The sequence below is a fragment of the Cnephaeus nilssonii genome (genome assembly GCF_951640355.1).
Source record: "Cnephaeus nilssonii genome assembly, chromosome: 10".
In the NCBI taxonomy this organism is placed as follows: domain Eukaryota; kingdom Metazoa; phylum Chordata; class Mammalia; order Chiroptera; family Vespertilionidae; genus Cnephaeus; species Cnephaeus nilssonii.
Window position 1 is genome coordinate 7,147,024 of NC_137081.1, and position 27,071 is coordinate 7,174,094.

Sequence of the window (27,071 nt, forward strand, 5' to 3'; positions counted from 1 at the left end):
TGGTTGATAGACTTTCATTTATTGCCATTTAGTTCATTTTTTTTAAAGGTACATTTAATTTAATATCAAAAATGCGATACCAAAGGCCCAAAATACAATGAAGGAACACATTCCCCCATTAACACCACTGACAAAGCTCTTTCAAGATGTGCCCGTTGAATGAAATGGGGGTTTAATAAATTTCACTATTAAAAAATAACACAGTGAGTCTCATCGCAGCCAATATCCTTATACAATCTAGTTGTGAAATGAATGTTTAGATTGCTTCAAACAGTTTAAACCTGGAGTCTGATACCACACCTTCATGTTTGCACAGTCCTCAGTAAGATTGTCTACAGTATTAGCAGCCATTCAAAGAACAGACCATTGATTCAAACCACATTGATTTAAGGCTCAATCAAGTAATAGAGACCCCAAAATGAAATGGTTAAATATATGAACTACTTGTACCGATATCTATTAAGTAGTTTCTTAGCAAATAAAACCTTAAAATGCAAAGCTCTCCTCATTTGAATTTTGATCAAGAAGTTCAACAACAATCATGAAGTCCACAGTCTTATAGGCAAAACTGATACACAGTGTCTCTAAGTCACCATGCTCAAGGTTAAGAGCGATGCATATTCCATTTTTACATTTTACTGGAATTTTACACGTTCAGTTTATGATTTTAAATCTCCAGGTTTTCATTCCTCCAAACTGTCTGAAGACACAGTGTACCAAAGACTTAAGACTTCTGTTTCTCCCTCTATTTTCTTCAAACAGAAACATTTCTTAAGCGTCTACATGTCCTAGAAGGAGAATTTTTCGGAGGTGGCCACTTCTTCGGAATAGTCCGACGCCATGAGGCCTCGGAAGCAAGGGGAGGGGGAAGAGAAAAAAGCCGAAACACAAGGGTCATCTGGTAAGTTTTACATTAACCATTACAAGCTGGATAGTATAAGAATGTGGCTTTTGTGGCTCAAAAAGTCTGAGTCGTGGTGTGGAAACCAGTACTTGGCTGTCCCACCACAGCTTTCTCGTAGTGGGACTGTCAGGGAAGTCTTGACTGGGGAGTATGATTTGTTTACCTATCAGGGGTAAACTTCCAGGCACCCAGTTCATTTTGGGCTTGTTCCAGTTTGTCTTTAGTCTGTTCCAGTTCACCTTTCATTTTTAGGAAAAACAAGTTGATGGCAGGGTCTACCATGGTTGATCTCAGCTGGCTGGCACTGGGCTGCTGGACTTGCTTGAGGTACTGGATTTGAGTAGTGCGCTCTTGCATCTCTTGCTCCTTGGTTGCTAGTGGCATTACAAGGATGTTTTCCATTCGTGCAGACTCGTGCTGCTGTTGCTTTAGTTTTTCTTCCCATTCCCTTAAGCCAGTTACATCATTAGAGTTCAGATCTGTGTACTTGCCCTCCAAAGCTTGCACATATGCTTCATACTGTTTCCATCTTAAAATTAACTCATCTCGTGCCATAACTTTGAAGTCTGTCTCACTCAGTCGAACCTTGTTGGGAAAAGGTTCCTCCTTGGTCATCTTGAATCCTCTCCAGCCAGAGGCTGCGCCAGTGCTGCCCAGCGTCCCCCTTCCAGCCCCCTGCCGACCCCCATGTTCCCTTGTTCATATTTTTGATCTTTTATTGCTTTTTCTTAAAGAAGACCCTTAAACATTTCATGTAATAATAGTTTGGTGGTGATAGCTAAGGAGAACTCCTTTAGCTTCTCCTTATCTGACCTTCAATTCTAAACGATAGCTTTGCTGGGTAGAGTAATTTTGGTTCTAGGTCCTTGCTTTTCATCACTTCGAATATTTCTTGCCACTCCCTTCTGGCCTGCAAAGTTTCTATTGAGAAATCAGCTGACAGTTGTGTGGGCGCTCTCTTGTAGGTAACTAACTGATTTTCTTTTGCCGATTTTAAGATTCTCTGTCTTTAACCTTTGGCATATTAATTATAATTTTAATACATTTTTAAAGAATTAGCAGCAATAATTGTTAAAAGTAGTAACTTTTGTTCTCTATTGTAAAAGTTTGGCTTTGGGTTATTTTACTTTCAAGATAAAGGGTTAAAAAGTAAACAGCATCACTATATTTTAATCTGTTTAAAATATTAATCTGTTTATTAATCTTAATGAGACAGATTAATTAATTTGTTTATTAATTATCTCAATATTATTTACCAAAAATAAAATGAGAAACAACTTTTGTTAATTGAATACAGTTCAGCTAAAGCATCCTAAAAGTCTGCTTGCAATATAAGCTAATTTTTTCAAGTTTTAAGTGTTTGTGGAAATAAAAAATACAAACCAATTCAAATTAATATATATTCTAGAACAGAATAATTTTGCTGTTTAATATAGTTATTTTTTGAGCATTTTCCTAGTAGTAATGATGGGTTTGATAGATATTACTATCCTCTTTTCTTTTTTTACTAAAGATACTTACTTTTGAAGACTGTATTCATTCATTAATTCATCACAAATTAATCAACAAAATTTAGGAAACACTTGACTTTATTTTAATGCCTATGTTGGTGCTAGGAAGATATGCTGTACATAAGATATGCTAATATTCTGCTCTGCTTCTAACTCTTTTAATTCTTACACCAAAAATAGTTTTTTTTTTATTTTAAAGCTTAAATAAATTATGTAAGACTATCCAATTCAACTTAGTAGACAAGTATAGAGTTCCTATTATGTGTAGTACATAATGCTGTATGCTATGGGAGATAAGGGGATGAATAAGATCATACTCTGTCTTTGAGGTGTTTTCTTTTTTCTTTTTTTTGTTCCTTTCGCTCCTTTTTATTTCCTCGTCTCCTTCTCTCCCCCAACCTTTCCCTCCTCTGGCTTTTTCTTCCCTACATAGGGAAGATACTTCCCGGTGGCTGCCCCCACGGAGTCTGAGCCTTTGAGGTGTTTTCAATCTAGGGAGAAAGAAGAATTACTAAAAATAAATAATCATTACATCCTTTCCTCATAGCTTAATTCATTGTGAACAAATTCCTTTCATCCTCAATGTGTTTGAGGAATTTCTCCTCATATTAGGACTTATATTTATCTAAACTTAAGAAGGAAATGAAGCTTTGCCCATTTTTTTAAAGAACAGGAACTTGGTTCAAAAATTGAGGTAGACCCTGAGCAATCAAATAGTTGAAGGCTGCCAGTAAACCAAACATATGCCTCCCAACTGGAGGCATATTGAAGCAGGACCTAAGTGTGGCATCTTCGGGTTTACCACAGAACTCTTACAAATTGAGAAGAGAAAGGCATTCAATACAATGGAAACCTAGGCAAAACACATGTATAGACAATTTACTGAAGACTAAGTCTAAATAGCCAAGAAACATTTGAAAGAATGCTTAGTAATCTGGAAAGTGAAAATTAAAATACCAATGGAAAATAGTTTTATAGCTATAAGATAAGCAGAAATGACTACAGTATCCATTAAGGTAGAATGTGAAGTGGTGTGATTATTTGGGAAATCTATCTAACATTTATCTATTAAAATAAAAAATACGTATACCTTTAGACCTCAAAATTCTACTCCTAGAAGTCTATCTGGTAGAAATTAAACAACTGGTTCATAAATACATGTGTACAAAAATGATTACTACAACAATGTAGTGGTGAAAAACTACAGAAAGAAATTGAATTGCCTAAATAGAGCAATGCCCCAATAAATTATGTTCTATCCATACCATGGACTATTATGCATTTATTTAAGAGAATGAATTAGTTGATATTGTAGATGAGATGGTGGGATTCTTATAAAGTATTATTGAATGAGAAAAGGAAGATTGTATAAAAATATTTCCACTCCTCCCACTTTTTAAAAATAAATCAATAACAAACACACATTTCATATGTTACATACATATATATGAATGTAGGCCAAAGCTGAAAAGGTGCATGCTAGGTTGTTAACTTGAGTTACTTTGCAAGGAGTGGGAAGGTTGATGTGGGTGGAGAAGGAGAGAAATGTCCAAGATATGTAAAAGAAGTTAAGAAAAAGGTGTACCAAGGTCAAGGTTTGATTCCTGGTCAGGGCACATGCTGGGGTTGCTGGCTCAATCCCCAGTGTGGGGCATGTAGGTGGCAGCCAATCAATGATTCCCTCTCATCATTGATGTTTCTATCTCTCTCCCCCTCTTCCTTCCTCTCTGAAAAAGAAAAAATTTTTAAGAAAGTATGCATATAATTATATTTATGCTATCATTTCTAAACCTAATAAGAAAGGCAGAATCAGGAGCTAACACATTTTGCAGGAAAGAAAAATGACAAAAATATGTTAAGAAATGGAAATAACTATACATAATTTTACTGGATATACAAAATTTTTTAGTTTTTATTTGTTTAGTAAATGTTTATTTGTTATACAAATCAAACAGTATTTGACTATTTGAACCAATTGCATGGTTGTGAAAAGCATAGGGCTTAGCCCTAGCCGGTTTGGCTCAGTGGATAGAGCATTGGTTTGTGGACTAAAGGGTCCCAGGTTCGATTCCGATCAAGGGCACATGCCCGATTGTGGGCTCGATCTCCAGTGTGGGGCATGTAGGAGGCAGTCGATCAGTGCTTCTCTCTCATCATTGATGTTTCTATCTCTCTCTCCCTCTGAAATCAATAAAAAATATATTAAAAAAAACCCATAGGACTTTTAGTAAGTGTATGTACCTATCAGGAGAAGCTAGCTTATACTACAGTTAACAAATGACCCCCAAATCTGAGGGGCTTACCAGAAAGGCTGCTTTATTGCTCATGTTACACATCCACTATAGATTGGTTTGAGTTCTACTCCATGCTGTTTTCACTCAGGATCCAGCTTCTATCTGGTACCCATTAATCTTGTGGCAGAGAAAGATGACGTCATGGTTAAGCATATGCTGGCTCTTAAAGCTTCTGTTTAGAAAGGGCTCTTCCTCTCATCTTTCACTGGCCAAGCAAGTCACATGGCTGAGCCTGCTGTCAATGGATAAGGATGTATTACCTTCCCATTGGGAGGTCAGTAAACATCTCCCCTGAGTATGAAGATCTGCGTCAGGACAGAGTGTTAATGAAGTATTTCCATGTAATCATATTAAAGCTTGGTGAGTGAGGAGAATTAGATGAGAAGTAAGAGAAAAAATATATTTTTATAATTAAATAAAAGCTATTTTTTCATCTATTGGGTGTACAAGTAAGAGATACTTCTTTGACTTTAACTTAGTTTCAGTCACAGATAACAAACTATCCTTTACATATTCAGAAAAGAAACAAATGAAAACCCTTTAATCCATATTCTGAAGCTAGGAAAAGTTAAGGTAGATAAAGGGGTAAGATATGATTTTACCCACATATTTTATTTTTCTGAAGTTAGAATTTACGCCAGAATTTATGTTGATGAGAAATATATCATTTATCAAAAATCAGAAAAATATTCCTTCCTTTAGAAATGACAGTATAAAAATAATAGTATTTGGTACTTTTCCCCCCTAGAGTTTTAAGTATTTGCTTATAAAAAATCTTCCAAGTCTGCCGAAACTGGTTTGGCTCAGTGGATAGAGCGTCGGCCTGTGGACTGAAAGGTCCCAGGTTCGATTCCGGTCAAGGGCATGTACCTTGGTTGCGGGCACATCCCCAGTAGGGGGTGTGCAAGAGGCAGCTGATTGATGTTTCTAACTCTCTATCCCTTTCTCTTCCTCTCTGTAAAAAATTAATAAAATATATTTTAAAAAAAGAATCTTCCAAGTCAATTATATATGCAGCTATCAGTTTAGTTAATAAAATCCCATTTTGGCTAGAAGAAAATTTAAAGAAGGTTCTCTAACATCTCATTTATACTATATGTAGTATTCTACCATGTTTTAAAAATTATTTTTATGTAGTATTCTACCATGTTTTTTTATCCCACTTCACAGTTTAAATTAAGTTTGCTGCTGTGTAATAATACAGATTATTCCTGCAATATGCTTTATTTTCCCAATCTTTCAAAAATAATTGTGACATTATCTGAAAAGCGTCACCAGTACATTTTATATAGAACAGACTAGAGGCCCAGTGCACGAAATTCATGCACTGGTAGGGTCCTTATTCGCTTCCGGCTGCCAGCTGGGTCCTCCCTCCCTTCCCCTGGCTGGCCCCACCCCCTGGTCGAACTCCTGGTTGAGGGGACAATTTGCATACTACCCTTTTATTATATAGGATAGTGCTAGCAATCTAGCTTTCACCAGACCCTTGGTATCAGATGAAATTTTGTTTAAAAGAAAGGACTCACTTCGTTTTTAATAGCTCCTCATTTTGTAAAGCAGATAAACTTATATTGTGCTTAACAAGAGAGCTGTACATCTGAAAACTTACTGGAAACTAAAAAGGGGTTACAAAAGAGACCATACTTTACCCTTGTCTTATATTTTAATTTAGAAAATGCATTACAACTTTCTGTTTATTTGAAGTACTAGTGCACTCTGCTTCTTCCTCTCAAAATACTTGAGGTAGAATGCAACAAAGCCATATTAATAAGCTTAACAAAATGGGGATGAGTCATACATTACGAAGGAAAGGAGTGTATTAGAGAAAGAAATATGACTATATTTTCTTCCAGTGGGTCCTAAGAAGCTGAAAAGCATTAATAAACTTAATGTCTTGGCAAAAATTGGAGGAAAAACTCCCACACATGCAGATGACTTAGATTTGGGGTATGAACCTGGGATGGGTAAGAGGAGAAGAAATCTACATCATATTAAATCCTGCATTGCAAGTGTAACACAGGGAATTGATTTGAAGAGGTTTTTTTTTTTTAAAAAAACACCATTTTATTGATTTTTTACAGAGAGGAAGGGAGAGGGATAGAGAGTTAGAAACATGGATGAGAGAGAAACATCAATCAACTGCTTCCTGCACATCCCCTACTGGGGATATGTCCGCAACCAAGGTACATGCCCTTGACTGGAATCGAACCTGGGACCTTCAGTCCACAGGCCGACGCTCTATCCACTGAGCCAAACCGGTTAGGGCATGAAGAGGTGTTTTTTTATAACTTCATACCTGGCAGGGATTCAAGTGGTCAAATAAAATAGAGAAGCAAGTTTTCTTGGGGGCCTCATTATGCCATTCCAGTAGTATCTTTAAATGCCTCTGTGGCTTATGCATTGGTGGGGAGCATGACCTTGACATGAGCTCCAACTCCAGGATCCATGTCGAAGTAAGTTAATACACAGATAATAAACCAACACGGAGACACGGGAGGACATGCTTAGAGAGAAAAAGGGAGAGAAACATTGACCGCTCCCCCATTGGAGATCAAAACCACAACCCAGGTATGTTCCCTGACTAGGAATCGAGCCAGTAACCTTTCAGTGCACTTTGAGCAAGCTAATTTGATCTTTAGTTTCCTTATCTGTAAAGAGGAGCTCAGAGGATAACCTGGTACATAGAAAGTAGTTAGCAGAAAGACAGTTCTCTTCCCCAACTGTGATTTCTTGGTCATGTATGGAAAGTCTTAATGTTCTCACTGCAGTTTTCTTAGGCCCAGGGTCCTGGAATGACTTCCCTGGGCTAGAAGGACTACATGGACATAGCTGGACTTTGTTTCTGGGCTAGGTGTTTTCTAGACCTAGCCAGGTTCCTATCAGTTGTCTTTTAGTTTAGTTGTAGATTTCAAATTACCCTAATATACAATTGTCCTAATTTTGCAACAGATTGCTTTGGGTCTGTTCTGATTTCTGTCCGAAGGTAGAATTCTAGGATCTTTGAAGATGAGAAATCCTATTGTGTGGGAGTGACAGAGCCATTTTTCTTTTCTAAATACGTTTTTATTGATTTTAGAGAGAGAGGATAGGAGAGGGAGAGGGAGAGAAATAGTGACACGAAAGAGAAACATTGAGTAGCTGCCTCCCACCTGCACCCCAACCGGGGACTGAACCTGCAACCTTGGCATGTGCCCTGAATAGGAATCTAACCAGTGGCCTTTCAGTGCATGGGATGACACTCAACTAACTGAGCAACACTGGCCAGGGCCAGAGCCATTTTTCTTTATTAGAAGTGGTTGTTTGATTCAGTCAGAGGACTGCAAACATGAAGATTCTGTCTGCAAATATTTATTTATTTATTTTTAAATTTTATTTTATTGTTACAAGTATTACAAATAGTAGTACATATGTCTCATTTTTTCCCTCATTGACCTCCCCTTGGCTTCCCCTACCTCCCCCCCCCCCCCAGTGTCTTGCATCCCTTGGTTATGCTTATATGCATGCATACAAGTCCTTCGGTTGATCTCTTACCCTCCCTCCTCCCAACCCTTCTCTGCCTTCCTGCTGTAGTTTGACCGTCTGTTTGATGCTTCGGTGTCTCTGTATCTATTTTTGTTCTTCAGTTTATGATGTTCTTTATATTCCACAAATGAGTGAGATCATGTGGTATTTATCTTTCACTAACTGGCTTATTTCACTTAGCATAATACTCTCCATTTCCATCCATACTGTTGCAAACGGTAAGAATTCCTTTTTTTTAATTTATAGCAGCCGAGTATTCCATTGTGTAGATGTACCACAGTTTTCTAATCCACTCATCTGCTGATGAGCACTTAGGGTGTTCCCAAATCTTAGCTATTGTAAATTGTGCTGCTGTGAACATAGGGGTGCATATATCCTTTCTGATTGGTGTTTCTAGCTTCTTGGGGTATATTCCTAGAAGTGGGATCACTGGGTCAAATGGGAGTTCCATTTTTAGTTTTTTGAGGAACCTCCATACTGTTCTCCACAGTGGCTGCACCAGTCTGCATTCCCACCAGCAGTGCACGAGGGTTCCTTTTTCTCCAGCACTTGTCATTTGTTGATTTGTTTATGATAGCCATTCTGACTGGTGTGAGATGGTACCTCATTGCCGTTTTGATTTGCATCTCTCGGATGATTAATGACTTTGAGCATCTATATTAATAAAAGCTTAATATGCTAATTAGACTGGACGTCCTTCCAGACGATGCCGGGGCTGCGAGGGAAGCCCAGGACCCAGGTGCCAGAGGGAAGCTGGTGCTGGCAGCTGGGGGAAGGCCTACTCTTTTTTTTTTTTTTTTTTAAATATTTTATTGATCTTTCACAGAGAGGAAGGGAGAGGGACAGAGAGCTAGAAACATCGATGAGAGAGAAACTTCTATCAGCCGCCTCCTGCACACCCCCCACAGGGGATGTGCCCGCAACCAAGGTACATGCCCTTGACCGGAATAGAACCTGGGACCCTTCAGTCTGCAGGCCGACGCTCTATCCACTGAGCCAAACTGGTTTCGGCAGAAGGCCTACTCTTGCATGAATTTTGTGCATCAGGCCTCTAGTGTTTTCATATGTCTCTTGGCTTTCTGAATGTCCTCTTTTGAAAAGTGTCTATTTAGGTCCTTTGCCCAGTTTTTTTATTGGATTGTTTATCTTCCTTTTGTTAAGTTGTATGAATTCTCTGTAAATGTTGGAGATTAAACCCTTATCGGAGATAACATTAGCAAATATGTTCCCCCATGCAGTGGGCTTTCTTGTTGTTTTGTTGATGGTTTCTTTTGCTGTGGCTTTTTATTTTGATGTAGTCCCATTTGTTTATTTTCTCCTTAGTTTCCATTGCCCCAGGAGCTGTATCGGTATGCAAATATTTATTAAGCATCCATTCTGTGCCAAGCATGGTGCGGGGAGCTTTAGATATAGCAACAAAATAGAGTCTTTATGCACATGGAGATTACATTCTCCATTTCAATGGGGCAAAGATAGGAGGTCAGCATGACAATACAAAAGTATGTAAACAATGCCACAGACAGGACAGTTTATTCAAGTGATAAAATCCTATGAGAAAGTAAAACAACAAAATGAGTAACATGGTATAAGTGTGGGGTTGAAAGGGCAAGCTGAGATTTGTGGTCAGAGAAGACCCCTCTCTGGTGGTGACATTTGAATTGCTAAGTCATTACTCTTATTTACCTTCTTTCTCCATCCCCAACCCCTCCACCCCCAACTTCCAATTTGTCAACCAAGAGATTGCAGCATGTTACTTGGTGAAAGGTTGGGAGGAGGCATTGTGGATGATAGTAATTTGGAAAGAGGGCTTGTTAATAGAGGGGTAGGAATGTGTCAGTTTGGCTGCTGACTTAACCAAATCTCATAAACCTTTCTCTCAATCTGGGGAGTGTGGCCATAGAGTAGAATCTGTCCCTGAGTAGGAGCAGTTTCAATGGAGGTTTTTAAAAAAACTGCAAACATGAATACCAGGAGAAGTTTTCTGAGCTTATGCTTGATCAGGGTCCAACTGTCTGAGAAAAAACAGAATGAATTAGACTAGCAGTCGCCAACTGGTGGTCCGTGGACCACTGGTGGTCGGTGAGGTCCGAAAGGTTGGTGACTGCTGAATTAGACAACAGCCTTTATGAATAGACACTCAGAGTGGGCTGTGTGTGTGTGTGTGTGTGTGTGTGTGTGTGTGTGCGTGTTTACCACCACATGAGGGTGAGAGAGAAGGCTGCTAAGGGTGGGAAGAGATAAGAGAGGAGTCCAAATGGATATCATCTAGTTGGAACAGAATTGAGAGCCCAGAAATAAAACCACGTGTATATGGGCAAATAATTCTTGGCAGAGGAGCCAAAAATATACAATGGAGAAAACAAAGCCTCTTCAATAAATGGTGAGTGTTGTAGAAGCCAGAAATAAACCACAGTGCTAGTTGAGTATCAGAAAAATGATCATCTAAAATGTTCTATTTGTCGAGGATAGTAAGTGAAAGTACTTCCTATACAAGATAGATGAGAATTCCCTGAACTGATGGAGATGAAGGGCATTCTGGTTGTTTGACGTTTGCATGGCCTTTCACTTCCTTCCTCTACTGTGGGTTATAAAGGCAGATAGCAGAAAAGGAAACTTTAATTGAGTTTCCCCCAATCTTATAAAGAAAGAAAAAAGCATTTGCCATTATGAATGCAGTTCTCAGAATCTCACTAGAGGGCAGTGTTGGTTTTAAAACCATAGGTTGCTAATCTACAGTACATTCATTACTGGGCTGCATTTGTATATACAATGAAAAGGTAAACTCAAGCTTTCTCAGTCTTACCTAAAAGTTGGTAAATATCAACTCCCGAGGACCTCATCCAGGTCTGGCTGGAGCCAGATAAAGCAGTGAAGAGATCCCTGGAGGAGTTGAGTGGCAGATTCTAATTTCAGGTCCTGCACTAACTAGTAGATAAGAAACTAAGCCTCCTTAGGCCTTCATCTCATCTGCAAAAGAAAAGGGCTGCCCTATATGGTCCTTAAATCTCCTTGTATTTATAAAATTCTGAGATTTTAAATTCTGGGTCTAAAAGGCTGAAGAATTTCTCATGTTCTTGGCCAAAGGAACAAGTAACTTCTCACAGTATTAAATTATTAATAATTAAAATATAATTTAATGTTACAAGAAATTTAATATAGATTCCAATATTAAACAGCCTTTAAATCAAAAGGTCAAATCTTCTGTTCTACCAGGGAAATCTCAGAGCCATCCTTTGCATCTATGTGAGCATGTTGTGGTCAATTTCAGTGACTTAATACATCATCCAAACACATCTCTCCTCTTGGTTGCTGGCTTGCTGGAAATGAGCAAAATATGTTTACACAGGGTGATCTAGAGAAAGGAGGTTGAACCATTATCACAGACGGATGTTTCATAAGAGACTAAGTCCCTCACCTCACCTTGTAGTTAGCCAACATTCATCATAATCGTGCTTTGTTAAAGGTCACTCTCCACAGGGATTTAATTAGTTCAGTTTCCTATTACCCTCACCTCTTTTATCTGATGCGCTTCCCTTGTCAAATTTATTCGCATTTCAGAGTGAAGGGAAAATCTCTTTATAAAATCTTAAGCAAATTCTTCAACTCTAGAGCCCCAGTAAACCGTAGTTTATCTCTGCATGGACTTGACTTCTAAGGGTGACTGAGAGCCAATGAACCGCTGATGGTGGAAGCTACACTCCATTACCCCAAATGTTTTGACATTAATACGCACCGCTCCCTTCCCTCCAAATTGCTTTGCTTTGCAGAGGGAAGGTTTCCTCTCCCAGCCCCCTCTCTTTTCTATCCCGCAGTTCTGTTGGATTTTCGGGCTTATTTCGAATATCCAAACTTCCTGAAATCTTCACGGCGCGCCGGCGGGTGCGCACACGCGCTCGCATCCTCGCTGGGGCACACGCGCCCCCCAGGCGGCTCGTCTCGGAGCGCATTCCATTCTTAGCGCCCGGGCACGCCCCTCCGCTGCGGGGATTGGTCAGCCCGACCCGCTCGCCCAGGCGCGGCTCCTGAGAGGCTCAGCAGCCTGCCAATCCCACGGCTGTCAAAACAAGGCTTCCCTCCCTGTCACAACAGAGCGCAGCGGAGCTGAGGCCGCCGCCGCCGCCGGTCCCGAGGTAGCCGCGCCGCTGGCCGCTGGCAGGTGACGGGGGCGCGGGGCCGCGGTCTCCCGGCTCCGGCCCCTCTCCGCCCGCGCGCGTCCCGGCCTCGGGGGCCGCCCAGCCGGACGCCGGTGCCTTTTGTCTGGCGCGGAGCGGGCGTTCGCATCGCATTCCGGACACCTCCCTCTCCCTTCGCCTCTCCTCCTCCCTCCGTTCACCCCGCTCCCCACCCGCCGTCCCAGCGGACCGCCGGCCTCCAGCCCTGAAGCCGCGGACGTCTCCGCCCGGCGATGCCTCCGCTCCAGAAAGTTGCAGCCGCGGCCGCCGGGCGGTGAGAGAAAGTCTGCGGGGCCGCCTCCCGGTGCAGGAGCGCCGCGTGCCCAGCGGCCGGACTTGCCGCCGGGCGAGCCGTCTCCCCGCGGAACCCGAGGCGCCCCGACATGGCCGAGGGCGCGGCTGAGTGGGAGGGTCCCGCGCTGCCCGACGCGGCCGGCGGCGAAGACGACCCCCGGGCGGGCCCGGAAGGCGTCCCCGGGGACGGCGGGGCGGCGGCGCCCGCGGGCCGGTGGAGGGACCGGCGCAGCGGGGTGGTGCTGCCGGGCGCCGCCGGGACCCCGGCGGACGGCGAGGCTGGCCTCCTGGAGGCGGCGCGGGCGACCCCCCGGCGCAGCAGCATCATCAAGGTAAGCGAGGCGGGTCCTGCCGCCGGGGCGGGAGGGGGAGGTGTGGAGGTGCGTGGTCGGCGGGCTGCTCGGCATTGTTTGCTCCCACCCCTTCATTTGCAAACCTTCCTGCCTCGCCCGGAGGTCCCCAGACTCGGCCCTTGGCCGTGAGAAGCAGGAGTGACTTTTCCCCCGACCGTGGAGGAAAAGTTCCCCTCCGCGTCTCTGCGTTTCGATGGGTCTTTTCCTCATTTTCTCCGAAAGCGGCACTGAACCGCTGATGGAAGGCGAAGCGGGGGATTCGATAGAAATGCAGACCCGCGGGGGTTGCGCGCTGCTCTCCAGCGAAAGTCCCCCCCCCCCCCCCCCAACACACACACATGAAAGCAGTTTGCCCTCCAGTGAAAAGGAAAACCCTCTAGATTCAAACGGTCCCCAAAGCTCAAGAAGCGGGAGTTTTGCTGGTGGCAGGCAGAGTTTTCAGTGGACCTTTCGGCAAAGCACAGAGTTTCCGCGCGGGGAGAGCGCGAGCGGAGAGCAGTCCCTCTCCCAGCGCCGTCCCGGGCCGGGGTCGCCGCCACCTCCAGGGAAAATGCTTCTCTCCATCCATCTGGCACGAGTTCTGTAAGCCTCGTCCCGCCCTTCCTCGCTCTGTCTTCCTTCCACCTGGGGCTTGTTTCCTGTTTGAGATTTCATCTTCTGGATGCAGGACATCTGGGTAAGGTCTCCTAGAAGTCAGGACTCTCCCACAGGCTCTGGGGGAGAGCCTCTTAGCACAAATGCATGGGAGCAGTCATGTGCCTGTGAGAATGAAGTCCATTTTGGTAAGGCAGTCAGTATGAAACATACATACATACATACACATGCCAAGGATGACAGTGTAAGACAGACTTGGAACTTACTCTTCAAGGTGCATGGTGTGATGATACATTGACAAGCCTTGTTTAGGTTTGAGCTGTGTAACTACCACATGATGCGTGTCTCTTTCTAAAGCTCTGAATTGGAGCTCCCAGCACCAGTGTGGGCAGACTGCGCCCACGGTACATGCACCCAGCTCCAAGTATGGTCTAGGCTTTCCCCCAACACTGACACGTGGACGTATAAAACCAACAGGGAGATTTCTATAACAAAAGAAGAGCGGGTGGTAGTTGCAAATAACTTGTAGTAGTTTTCTCTTATTTTGTGACTTCTGGCTTGCGAAAACAGTGTTCTTTTCTGGGTGTGAATTTGGATTGAAAGGATATGATTACTTTTCCCCCTTTTAATCCACAGATCAGAAAGCATATTGTTTTGAAGTTTAAAACACATAACAATGAGGAGACATACATTTTCCCTTGTTTTTTAAAAATATTTTTTCATTGAGGTGTAATGGACACACAACATTATATTAGTTTCAGGTGTACAGTGTGATTTGATATTTGTATACGAAATGATCACCATAAGTCTAGTTAACATTCGTCACCATACATAGCTACAAAATTTTCTTTTTTGTGATGAGAACTTTTAAGACTTATACTCTTAGCAATTTTCAAATATGCAATATAATATTATTAACTATAGTCACCATATTGTACATTAATCCCCATGATTTATTTATTTTATAATTGGGAGTTTGTACCTTTTGACTTCCTTCATCCATGATGCCCACCTCTCCACCCTACCAGTCTGTTCTCTGTATCTTTTTTCTTTTCCTTTTAGGTTTCACATAAAAGTGAGATCATACAGTATTTGAGGAAACACAGTTTGGATTTTAAGATATTGATACTAAATGTGGTCCTGTGTGTAAAAACAAGCACCACAAGATAGTTTAAAATATACCATCATAAAAAGCAGTGGGCTCTATAGTGTTTTAAAAATAAAATAAAAGGAACGGAGTATAGGAAATATACAAATCCTTGTACTTCAATTGCATTTTCTAAATTGTACCATGTGCTGGTAATGGTGCCTTTTGGGTTTTGAAGTTTCTTTTGCAGACAAGAAAAGAGGGAGGCAACTTGATCTTTTCTCTATTTAATAGTAAAATAAACATCTAATAAATGGCCTTTAAGAATAAAGATGCTAGAAAATGAAGTGATTTACTATTATTTAAAATTAGGTTTTATTGAAAAAGTGATATATACGTATGATAAAGAAAATGAAATGTTGCAAAAAAGTATGAAGGAAAAATTCTTAGCCACTCCACACTCTCACTTACATAGTCCACCACCAAGGCTGTTAACACTTTCTTCTGTATTCTTCCAGAAATATTCCATGCATGTATAAGCACATGTATCTGTACATATCTGTAGTGAACCATTGAAGCTTCCCTTTTATATAACAACAATTGGTTAGGGTTTTACAGACCTTATATCTTCAGATTTGCTCTAAACATTTTTGATGCCTGGAAGGTTGTCTAAGGTCATTGAGATTGGTCAGTTAATTGCCAAGTATAACCTGGTAGGTCATAGGTGGTGGTACCGGGGGTCTGTTCCCAGAGGCCTTCATTCCCGTCCAGTGGGGAGAGAACTCTGTTTCCCTCCCTCATTGATATCAGAGACCTTTCTGTTGACATGAATCTGTTGCCCCCTGGTTTGTTTACTTAAAGTAGTAAAAATGGAAGTTTCTTAAAAAGGTCTAGATCACATAAGAAATATAGAGCACATGTTCTGTGTAGACAGCAAATGCACTCTTCATAGTATTGCCAAGAGTGCTTTTTATTTGGCATTGAAACATTCACAAAGAGAAAGAATTTTGTTCATTTTATATTAATCAGTCTATTAAATATTGTTCCAAATAGCCTTAGTGCAGTAATGATTAGTATTCATGATAATCCCTGAGCCACTGAAAGATTATGACTCATCGAATATTAAATTCTTTTCAGCTCAAATAAGGCATTGTTTCTATTCTAATTGATTGAATGCAAATTCTCTAGTAACTTGAATATTAGATGAATCAGAACAGTGCATTTCTCTATCATACCAGAAAACACTGTCTTGTATATTAATAAGAGGAATGTTTTTAGCCAATTTGCCCTCTCTAATTTATGAAAACATGTGTTTAGTTGACAAAACAATTTCCTTTATAGCTGATGAAACAAAACATCATTTATTTTATACATATTCTTTTTACTATAATTGTGTTCCTTCACTTATATGCCTAGTCCTAAATTAAAATTTTTTTAACAGAATTAAACAAGGTTCTCTTTAAATTGTCCATTTTCCCTGTGTGATTTAAAAAAAAAATCCTCACCTGAGAATATTTTTCCATTGATTTTTAGAGAATGTGAAAGGGAGGGAACGGGGGTGGGAGTGGGGGGAGAGAGGGAGAGACCCAGGCCAGGATGGAGACTGCAACCGAAGTACGTGCCCTTGACCAGGAATCGAATCTGAGACCCTTGCCGATGCTCTGATCACTTGTATCTCATGGACATAGGTGTGTGGGATGAAGATTCTGGAGCTGGGAATGAGGTGCTCAGACCTGCGCTGAAGCAGCTAAAGTAATGGCTCCAATGCTGTTCATGTCTCATTGTTTCATATCATGGCCAGACTCATTTTGTCATGTTCATTGTGGGGCTGGTGTGGTGGGTTTCTGAGCTGCGATGTGCCTTGGTTACCTGTTGACCCATAGCAAAATTATGGCTCTCCTCCAAGGAGCAAAGGGAATTTTAGTAATTCTTATTAAGTGCTGCCTACCATGAGCCTTAAACTAGGAGCTTTCATACATTACATCACTTTATGCTCACAGCGAATCTCTAACTCAGAGAAGGGAGGCGCAGAGAGCTACTGATACGATGCAGATTCATACACGTGTCTGCTTAACTGGAGAACTTGAGCTCTTATGCTGATTCTCCGCAATCTGTGACTACTTGCTAGGTTAGAAACAATATGACCATATAAGAGAGTGGCAGAGGTGTGTGAATCTGGGTCCCAAATCTTGTTGGGTACGTTCTTCTTCTCTGCCCATCCCCCTCCCCAAATCGGAACCCACGGAGATGGATGACCCCAGAAAGGGATTGCAGGTTTTCCAGTCTTTGGTCATTGTGTTAGGCCTGCACTGTGTTTTAAAAGCAGAGCCCCTTGGCAGGCGTTCTCCTTATTACCACCAACATGTGGAGTGCACGCCTGTTGTTTTACATCGGGCCCATTCTCCCGTGCTCCTGCAGACAGTCGAGGTTGGGTAGGGATGTATTATTTTTAAGGCTGATATACAGGGGAACAAATACCGGGTGTACAACATGTATTACTCTATGAAGTGATGAAGTAGGGAATCTTAAATTGGAGCTCTGAAAGCATTTTTTAATAAGACACATTTATGAAGGGAAGTTAAGTAAGAATGAAAACTGACGTAAACATTTTAGACACCCTATAGGTTACATAGGCTTCTATAGATTGGTCTGGGAATGAATCAGCATTTATAGGCTTTTCTTGTAGAAATATGTATTAAAAGTTCTAAATAACTTATGGGTGAATTTTGGGGACACAATCTGACTGTACTATGGGGCAGGTAGCCTTGGCTCTAAGGGGTGCCATGAGCATGTCCTGTGGCTTCAGTCAAGGTGCTCCTCTGAGGTGTGAGTCAGCTGTATAACAGCATTGAACTTCTTGGGGTGGATCTGTTTTATAATCCCAGTAACTCCAGTCAGAGTGTTGACCTCCTCTGAAGTTGCCGTAGTCACGTGGTCACCTTTCACCTTAGAAATGGTCACTTCTTCCTGTGGTGCCTCGTTGATGTCATTTCTCATAGTCCCTCTCACGAGAATTATGAATGAAATTCACACAAACAGCCTTGTCATATTTTGATGAAAGATTTTAGAAGTGCCTGTTGATTAGTTTTTGCTACTACTATGAGAATTTACACTGTTTGTTTTCCTTGGAAAATATATTATGGTTCAAAAAGTATTAAGTGAATTACACAGCCTTTGAGGGGTTAAACAAACATACATTGCAATTACAACGGAATAGTTGTTTTCCTAACCTTTTCCTTTTTGCTGAAGAGAAAACATGTAATGAAATTCTGTACAGTAAAATGTCAGTGGAACACATATTGCCGGATAACACCTCAGGCACAGTGGGGTGTTATGAAAAGACATCAGGGGACAGCCGACTTCACCTTTTCCTTCGTGCTACTGAACAAACAACCCTGTAATGCTTCTAGGTAATGCTGGGGCGACCACAGGCAGTAGGGTTGGGAGTAGTGGGAAGAAAGAACTGCAGCAGCCTTTCCTGCTTCTGGAGTGACCTCTGCTGAGCATTAATAACAGTGAATATGAAACATAATTCTATTTTCAGGGGCCATATCCAAAGAGACATGTATAAGGTTGAACAGTAAAAACATATCCAACTTAGGAGAAACCAAGACGGTGGCATAGGTAAACACCTAAATTGATGCCTCGCACAACAATTTCAAAACTACAACTAAAAGACAAAACGGACATCATCCAGAACCACAGGAAGGCTGGCTGAGTGGAAATTCTACAACTAGAAGGAAAGAGAAAAGCATACTGAGACTCAGACGAGCTGCAGAAGGCAGAGGTACAGAGGTGCATGTGCGGAGAGGGCTGGCAACTGAGTACATGGCTGGCTTTCTCAATTGGGAGGGAGACAAAAGCTCCTGACTGCTCTGAACTCCAGTTCCAGGCGAGACTCTGGGGACCCAGATTCATACGGGGAGAAACTGGACTGTCAGGAAAGAGAAAAGCACACTGAGATTTAGAGAAACTGTGGAAGGCAGAGGTTCCGAGGCGCGCGCACGGAGAGGGCAGGCAACTGATTACGCAGCTGGCTTTCTCAATTGGGAGGGAGACAAAAGCTCCTGACTGCTCTGAATTCTAGTTCTGGGCGAGACTCTGGGGACCCAGACTCATTCAGGGAGAAACTGGACTGTCTGGCAGCAGGCAAAACTCGAGGGCGGCTTTCTCTCAGAGGTGCTTGCAGCGATTACCGCAGGACTGAGACCCAGGGGCCTCTTAGGACAGGGCTGATGGGAAACCATTGCTGTCTGCTCTGCCCTGAGACTCTGCCCCATCCAAGCCGAGCACAGAGGCTTTTCCAAGTCTTGTCTCATAAGGGTGTCTCCAGCACAGAAGTTCTCCCAGCATAGACACAGCTGATCCTCACAGCCAATTGGCCTGGAGGTCAATTCTGACCAGTGATACCAACAACAATTAAGGCTTAACTACAACAAGACTGCACACAGCCCACAAAGGGGTGTACCAAGAGTGTCCACCTCAGGTAACTGGGGAGGCTGAGCCACTGGGCCCTATAGGATATCTAGCACACAAAGTCACTCTGTCAACTCAGGGAAGCAGCCAAAATGCAGAGACAAAGAAACAGGTCACAAATGAAAGAAATGGAGGAAAGCAAACAACTGGATATAGAGTTCAAAACCACAGTTATATGGTTTTTCAAGAATTTTCTAGAAAAGGCCGATAAATTTAGCAAGACCCTTGGGGATATGAAAAAGGACCAACTAGAAATTAAGCATACACTGACTGAAATAAAAAATATTATACAGAGTCCCAAAAGTTCTGGGCGAGACTCTGGGGACCCAGAGGATCGCAAAAATCAAGTCAAAGATTTGAAATACAAAGAAGCAAAAAACAACCAACCGGAAAAGCAAAAAGAAAAAAGAATCCAAAAATATGAAGATAGTGTAAGGAGCCTCTGGGACAACTTCAAGCGTACCAACATCCGAATTATGGAGGTGTCAGAAGAAAAGAGAGAGCAAGATACTGAAAACCTATTTGAAGAAATCATGACAGAAAACTTCTCCTACCTGGTGAAAGAAATAGACTTACAAGTCCAGGAAGCGCACAGAATCCCAAACAAAAGGAATCCAAAGAGGACCACACCAAGACACATCATAATTAAAATGCCAAGAGCAAAAGACAAAGAGAGAATATTAAAAGCAGTAAGAGAAAAACAGTTAGTTACCTACAAGGGAGCATCCATACGACTGTCAGCTGATTTCTCAACAGAAACTATGCAGGCCAGACGGGAGTGGCAAGAAATATTCAAAGTGATGAATAGCAAGCACCTACAACCAAGATTACTCTACCCAGCAAAGCTATCATTCAGAATTGAAGGTCAGATAAAGAGCTTCACAGATAAGAAAAAGCTAAAGGAGTTCATCATCACCAAACCAGTATTATATGAAATGCTGAAAGCTATTCTTTAAGAAGAGGAAGAAGAAAAAGGTAAAGATAAAAATTATGAACAACAAATACATATCTATCAACAAGTGAATCTAAAGATCAAGTGAATAAAAAATCTGATGAACAGAATAAACTGGTGAATATAATAGAATCAGGGGCATAGAAAGGGAGTGGACTGACAATTCTCAGGGGGGAAAGAGAAAGTGGGGGCTGTGGGAAGAGACTGGACAAAAATCGTACACTTATGGATGAGGACAGTGCGGGGGTGGGTAAGGGCAGAGGGTGGGGTGGGAACCGGGTGGAGGGGAGCTATGGGGGGAAAAAAGAGGAACAATTGTAATAATCTGAACAATAAATATTTATAAAAAACAAACAAACATATCCAGCTTAAAGTGACTCTAAAGAGAAATAAGTGGCGGGGGTAGAGTTTTTTTTGTTTCCCATTGGGAGTTTCCCATAGGCTATTAGGTGGAGAAAGAGAATAATTTGATTGTGACCTACAATCTACATCCAAGGTAGTAAATCAGTAAACCTTATTATAGTAACACCTGTGAGTTTTACAAAATCTCATGTTTTCATGTTTTAATAATGTAAAAAAGTTGATTTGTATTTTTATTTATCTCTTGTTTAGCTTAATTATCTCTATCCCAGTTCATCTCTGAATCCCAATTCCTATAATAGGATACAATGGACAGAATTTATTGTAATTGATGAGTATTCTAACGGGATAATAGCTATTAGGACCAAATGTTCAACTTCAGTAACAACAACATTCTGTTTTTAAAAAAAATATATTTCTTTATTGATTTCAGAGAGGAAGGGAGAGGGAGAGAGAGATAGAAACATCCTCCTATCTAATAAAAGAGCAATATGCAAATTGACCATCACTCCAACACACAAGATGGCTGCCCCCATGTGGTCAAAGATGGCTGCCCCCATGTGGACACAAGATGGCCACCACAAGATGAGAGAGAGATAGAAACATCAATGATGAGAGGGCATCATTGATCAGCTGCCTTCTGCATGCCCCACACAGGGGATCCAGCCCGCAATCCAGGCATGTGCCCTGACCAGGAATTGAACTGTGATCTCCTGGCTCATAGGTCGATGATCAACCACTGAGCCATGCTGGCCAAGCTATATATTCTCTAAAATAATATTAATTTAAACCTTAGCTATTGTGGATGAAATAGCAGACATTTTATGGTTATCTTAAAAACTAAGTTTAGTTGGCAAATAAAAAAAATTCTAAAAGCAGTTTTCAGAAACCATCTTAAACACATTGCGGACCAGTAGTTTTATTGCTAACTTTACCTAGTGGCCAGATAAGTTTCTATTGAACGAGTACAAAAAACATTTTACATAAATGTTAAAGGCATGCTTTAAAATTAAGTACCCATTGCATTTTGAAGTTATTACATGTTCTTACAAGCTAATATCTTTGAAAAGAATTCTCGTGATTGGCCACAAGCCTTAGAACAGAAAACACGAGAACTCTCGTGATCCGTCCGCAATGTGTTACGGATTATTTGAACAATTTTTTTTTTTTCCATGTAAAATGCCCATGGTTTTACATTAATATTGTATTCCACTTTCCCTTGAGAGGAGTGGAACTCCTGGTAATATATTTTTACTCTTTGAGCATAATCAGCATCTTTACCATAAAGCAAGAATTTATGATCCAACGTTGCTATAATTTATACAAGCTAGGGATGGACAGTTATTTAATCACTAAACCCTGATGTGATTTATTTTATAGTTTGATAGTTTTGTGTTCCAGCATCAATAAATCAATAAAGAGTATCTGAGTTTCTGATCCAAGGAAGTTGCAGTTTTGTTAAGTGCAATGGATATGACACTATGCTATTGAGATTTCCTCCCAGTTACATTTGAGGTAGGTATAGTTTCTCACACATAGCAGGAGTTTGGTAAATATTTGTGGAATTCCATTACACTGAAAGACTGTTTAATCATTTAATTCCTTTTTCCTTGGTAGACATTTCAGTCAATATGTGGGAAAATTCAAATAGATGATTATGTCATGGAGTTACTGTGCTTGTGTCTGCTTTATGATGCTGAAGGGTAAAGTATCATTCTGCTGTGAGAGATACAGTACCGTGGCCAAATGGTATCCAGAGGTTCATTCTCATCACTTGGAGGGTGGCCAGGTGTTTAAAGCCCAGTCAGCTCTCTTGTTGAAACCCTTGTAAGTCAGCTTTAATTACCTATCTGTGGTTATGTTAAATTATTGAAGGATATAAAACTTTGGTTTTTTCTTTCTCTCCTTCCTCCTTTTTTAAATCTCCTATTGTAGCATCTGCACATTAAGGTATTTAGTCATAATCTAATGTGGATTTAAAAAAAATAATAAGGCTTTTTGCCAACATCTGAAATTGAAAAGAATATTTTTTCTAATACATTCTCATGCTCAATTAGCATGGGATCAAGCTGAGTTTGTGATAGATGCAGTAGTGTGTGCATGTGTGATGTGTGTGCACGATTGTGCTAGACGTATTGGAAGTCAGAATTCTCGACAGCAGGTGACCTTTTGATGCCCAGTTTTCTGTGTTTTTTTATTTTATTTTTTATTTACAGCTGGGGTGATGGGTTTTACCCAAAGACATGTTCATCATAAAAGTAACTGCGTGGGCTGTGAGAAGTCACACTTAGAAGTGTTAGTGGTTAAGCTTGACCACAAGTTGAGATTTCTGGGGTTTGGGGAGAAGAGAAAGAAAAGGATCAAAGTGTGCTAGAGGGGAATGGAGTCAAATGGGGCCATATTTATAAATGGGCAGGGTACATGGCTCAACAAATGTTTCTTTACCTGGATCATTCTGCCAGAAGTTGTATATTTGGGAATTCAGTTCTTAAAAATTTTGACTGCTTTTGGTTCTTCTGGAGAGTTTTAACTAATGAACACATCACACCTTAGCACACCTTTCAGTAATTGCCAAGCAGACAGTCCTTTGAGCCCAGAGATTCCTGGGAAGGACCCAGGAAGGATTGGTATGGGTTGTTGGTAGGCATGTTGGGTATGAAAAGATGATAAGCTTTGTCTATTTTGTTGTCCCCCCCCCTCACTTTAGCCCTAGGAAAAGTCCAAGGAAATTCTTCATAGTTGCACCCTCAGCATGACAGGGTCACCAATACAGAGAAATGGGTTCTGACAGACAGGTCATCATAGGAGTTGGTGTAATAGGATGGAAGTAGTTGCAAGTACTGGGATTAGCCATCACAGCTTAAAACAAACCACTCTAAGATTTCAGACATTTAGGGGACCACGAACTGTTGTGTTACCCAGGGGCGGCCTTCCCTACTGCTCTTGCCTACCTCTCATGCCCGGGCTAAATAGGGGAGGACTGGGAGGGAAGAGGTAACCTTGGAAGGGGATTGTGGTTCCTGAAGAGAGCCTGTTCCTTCCACTTTCCTCATTGTCGGGGGAAGAGCTCATGTCTTTTTCTGAGGTTGGGAGAGAAAGGACTCATGAGAATCATGTGCAAAAGGAATGGTGGTGGCATCCAACAGTCCCCTCTCCGCCAAGTTTCCCAGTAAGTTGGGCCTGAAGTTCATTTTTTCTCGGGAAGGTACTGAGTTATTGGACCATCAGAGCCCCTGTTGCCAACCTCAGTGTGGAGAAAAGAGACACTGTAGAAGATGGCCAGTCATCTTGCTGGTGCCCCACCCCAGGAGGCTGTTTGGGCAGAGGGACTCTAGAAACAAAAGGCTGGGGCAGGGGCTGGGTAAGGAGTGGGAGGAAGAGGTCAGTGCCCAAGTCGGATCCCTAACACCAGCATGATGAGTGTGCAGGAAGGGGTACTGTGGACAACCAGAAGCTCCACAGAAGCCAGCATTGGGATGCCTGCCTGAACCGCCAGTTCAGTGTTAACTCGAGGAGCACAGAAAACCAACTGCGTGGGGTGGGCAACATCCCTACTGGGCCATTTATGGGGAGACCTTGGCTTCTCCTCTACCTCTTCCAGCCCAACCCTGAAAGGGAAGTGCAGGAAGGAAGAAAAAGGGAGAAGTGGTTTGAGTAGACCCACCCCGGCCACAGCCAGCCACGACAACCACCATCCTGACATGCCTTGTGGGCAATGGGGTAGAAAGAGGACCTTGAATTGAGCATGCAATTAAAATTATAAAATGAATAAGACTTGGTTTTTAAGGACTTGAAAGAACCCTTCTAATAACTGAAAGACACTAAGACATTGTGGAATATGAGAGATCTATTGGTAATAACTGGAGTTCCCAGGGGCCAAGAGGATCCGAGATACAAAGCTGGGAAGGGACAGTTGTAGAATTGGAGAGCTTAGCGATCATTCTCTAATTCTGTACCTTTGTTTACTAAGCATGGCCGTTCACCATCTCTCCTATTCTTCCAGGGAGCCATTAGAGAGATTGTTTATGATACCATGGATAGATAACAGAGGGTTCTTTTAAGAATTCATGGTATAGAGTAGAACATGGCCAAGATCTTAGATTATCTTTCCTATAGTAGCCTGACAAGACATAGCTATGATTATTATTATAACCTTATGCATGAGGAAGCCAAGGCTCTCAGAGGTATGGAAACTTCCAGGTCTCACAACTGTTAAGGATGTGTGTGTATGGTAGGGTGGGAGTGAGGTGGGGGGAAGGACTGAGTCCCCCCACCCCCATTTTCTTTATTCCCCCAAACTGCAACCCCCTGTACCCCAAATTTCCAAAAACAAACAATGATTTAAGAATATATTGATCTGGTTGGAACGAGGCCAGGCAGAAAACAAAGTTAAGGTGGTTCAGCCTTGCATTGTTCTACAATAAAAGCAACCACCATTTGTTGAGCTGGGTGCACATACATCGTTTTATTTAAGTTGGAAGTCAGAGGGATCTAAGAAACAACCATAGATCTGAGGTGGTTGTGTTGGCACATCTCCTAGGTTGGAGGTTTGGGTTTCTTACTCTTTGAAACCTACATTTTAGCAATCTTGAATGCTAGTTTCCTGCTGCTGCTGTGACCAATGACCACAAACTTAGTGTCTTCAAAGAAATTTGTCATCTCACAGTTCTAGAGGTCTGTCTGAAATGTGTCTCACTGGGCTAACATCGAGGTATTGGCAGGGCTGTGTTCCTCCTGGGAGGTTCTAGGGGAAGATCTATTTTCTTGCCCTTTCAGCTTCTAGAATCTGCCTGTATTTTTTATTTATTTTTTTTGATCACGGCCCCTTCATGTTCAAAGCCAGCTTTGATATTTTTCTTGTCTGAAATCTCATCTTAATGAAAGTGTCTAATGAGGCTCTTTTTTTCTGCTTCAAGTTGATTAACTTTTTAGAAAAAGCCTCCGTAATACCCGCCCTTGACACTAACTCAGCCTTAGGGGATTCCTAAAACTGGTTAAAGGCGTTCATTAGAAATAGCTTTCTCATTAATTTAGCTGAACTGATTTCACCTTACGATTAACTAAATCTTTGTGTGTGTGTGTGTGTGTGTGTGTGTGTGTTTTAACTTGAACAAAGGCCTCTTACAGCTAATTACTTAAGACGCCTGGAATCAGGCCCAGAGTGGGAAACTTTGTGACTATATACAAAATGTGAATGAAAAATTTAAAAAGTCACGTCTGACCCAGACTCCGCTTTTCTGTGTTTAGGTTTCTGTTTTCCTCGTTAAACTGTAAATTTCTTAAAAGCAAGAACTCTTTTAAATTGTTTGGTTTGTGGGACCACAAAAGGAGAGAGTGTGATGCTCTATAAAGATGGGGCATTAAATAAATAATGACCCAACGTGCCCTCGCTGGTTTGGCTCAGCGGATAGACCGTCAGCCTGAGGACTGAAGGGTCCAGGGTTTGATTCTGGTCAAGGGCACATGCCAGGGTTGCGGGCTCGTTCCCCAGTGTGGGGCATGCAGGAGGCAGCCGATCAATGATTCTCTCTTATCATTGATGTTTCTATCTCTATCTTCCTCTCCCTTTCTCTTTGAAATCAATAAAAATAAATTATCCATCTTAAAATAAATCCTTAATGTTTAGGAGAGGAGTGAACCATAAAATTGGCAACGATTATTCAACTTATGGGTAACTAGAGGCAAGGTGCATGAATTCGTGCACCAGTGGGGTCCCTCAGCCTGGCCTGTGGGATTGGGCCGAAACCGGCTCTCTGACGTCCCCCAAGGAGTCCTGGATTGCGAGAGGGCGCAGGCCAGGCCGAGGGACCCCACTGGTACACAATCAGGGCCGGGGAGGGATGCGGGAGGTTGGCCAGCCAGAGTGGGACTGTGGGAGGGCTGCAGGGTATGTCCGGCCCTATCTCACTCAGTCCCGATTGGCCGGACCCCAGCAGCAAGCTAACCTACTGGTTGGAGCATCTGCCCCCAGTGGTCAGTGCACATCATAGCGAGTGATTGAGTGGCCTTGCATATCATTAGCATATTACGCTTTGATTGGTTGAATGGCCCACCGGCTGACTGGACACTTAGCATATTAGGCTTTTATTATACAGGACTAGAGGCCCAGTGCATGATTGAATCATGCACGTGTAGGGTCCCCTACACGCTTTCGCTTTCGATCACGGGGAGCTGGGTGCCTGTCCGCTGGTGCACCAGGCGCCGGAGGCTTCTGAAAGGCCTGGTGCCTGAGCGGAAAGGCATCCAGCTCCCACGCTTTTGCTTTCGATCGCTGGTGCACCAGGCCTTTCAGAAGCCTCAGGCTGGCGGAGGCTTCTGAAAGGCCTGGTGCCTGAGTGGACAGGCACCCAGCTCCCATGCTTTCCTTTCGATCGCTGGTGCACCAGGCCTTTCAGAAGCCTCCGGCGTGGCGGAGGCTTCTGAAAGGCCTGCTGCCTGAGCGGACAGGCACTCAGCTCCCCCGCTTTTGATGGTCCGCACGACGGGACGTCAGCTCGCTGCCCCAGAGGCCCCTTCTGTGCCGCAGCACAGCCATGGCGCAGACGCTGAGCT

General features: G+C 42.2%; 2 protein-coding genes across 3 annotated transcripts in view; one reads left to right on the top strand and one right to left on the bottom strand.

Moving 5' to 3' along the window:
- Positions 1–1,050: 1,050 nt before the first annotated feature.
- LOC307106655 (pre-mRNA-splicing regulator WTAP-like) lies at positions 1,051–1,554 on the bottom strand. Its single transcript, XM_079783273.1, has one exon. It carries the CDS (start codon positions 1,517–1,519, stop codon positions 1,064–1,066), a length of 456 nt encoding a protein of 151 aa, XP_079639399.1. The 5' UTR covers positions 1,520–1,554; the 3' UTR covers positions 1,051–1,063.
- Positions 1,555–12,305: 10,751 nt separating this feature from the next.
- Positions 12,306–27,071, top strand: part of PLCL1 (phospholipase C like 1 (inactive)) — a 246,291-nt gene continuing 231,525 nt past the window's right edge. For both annotated transcript variants that reach the window (XM_079781977.1, XM_079781978.1), the window contains exon 1: positions 12,306–13,029. In XM_079781977.1, the coding sequence (XP_079638103.1) occupies positions 12,787–13,029 (243 nt within the window). In that variant the 5' untranslated portion in view covers positions 12,306–12,786. The remainder of the gene's footprint in view (positions 13,030–27,071) is intronic.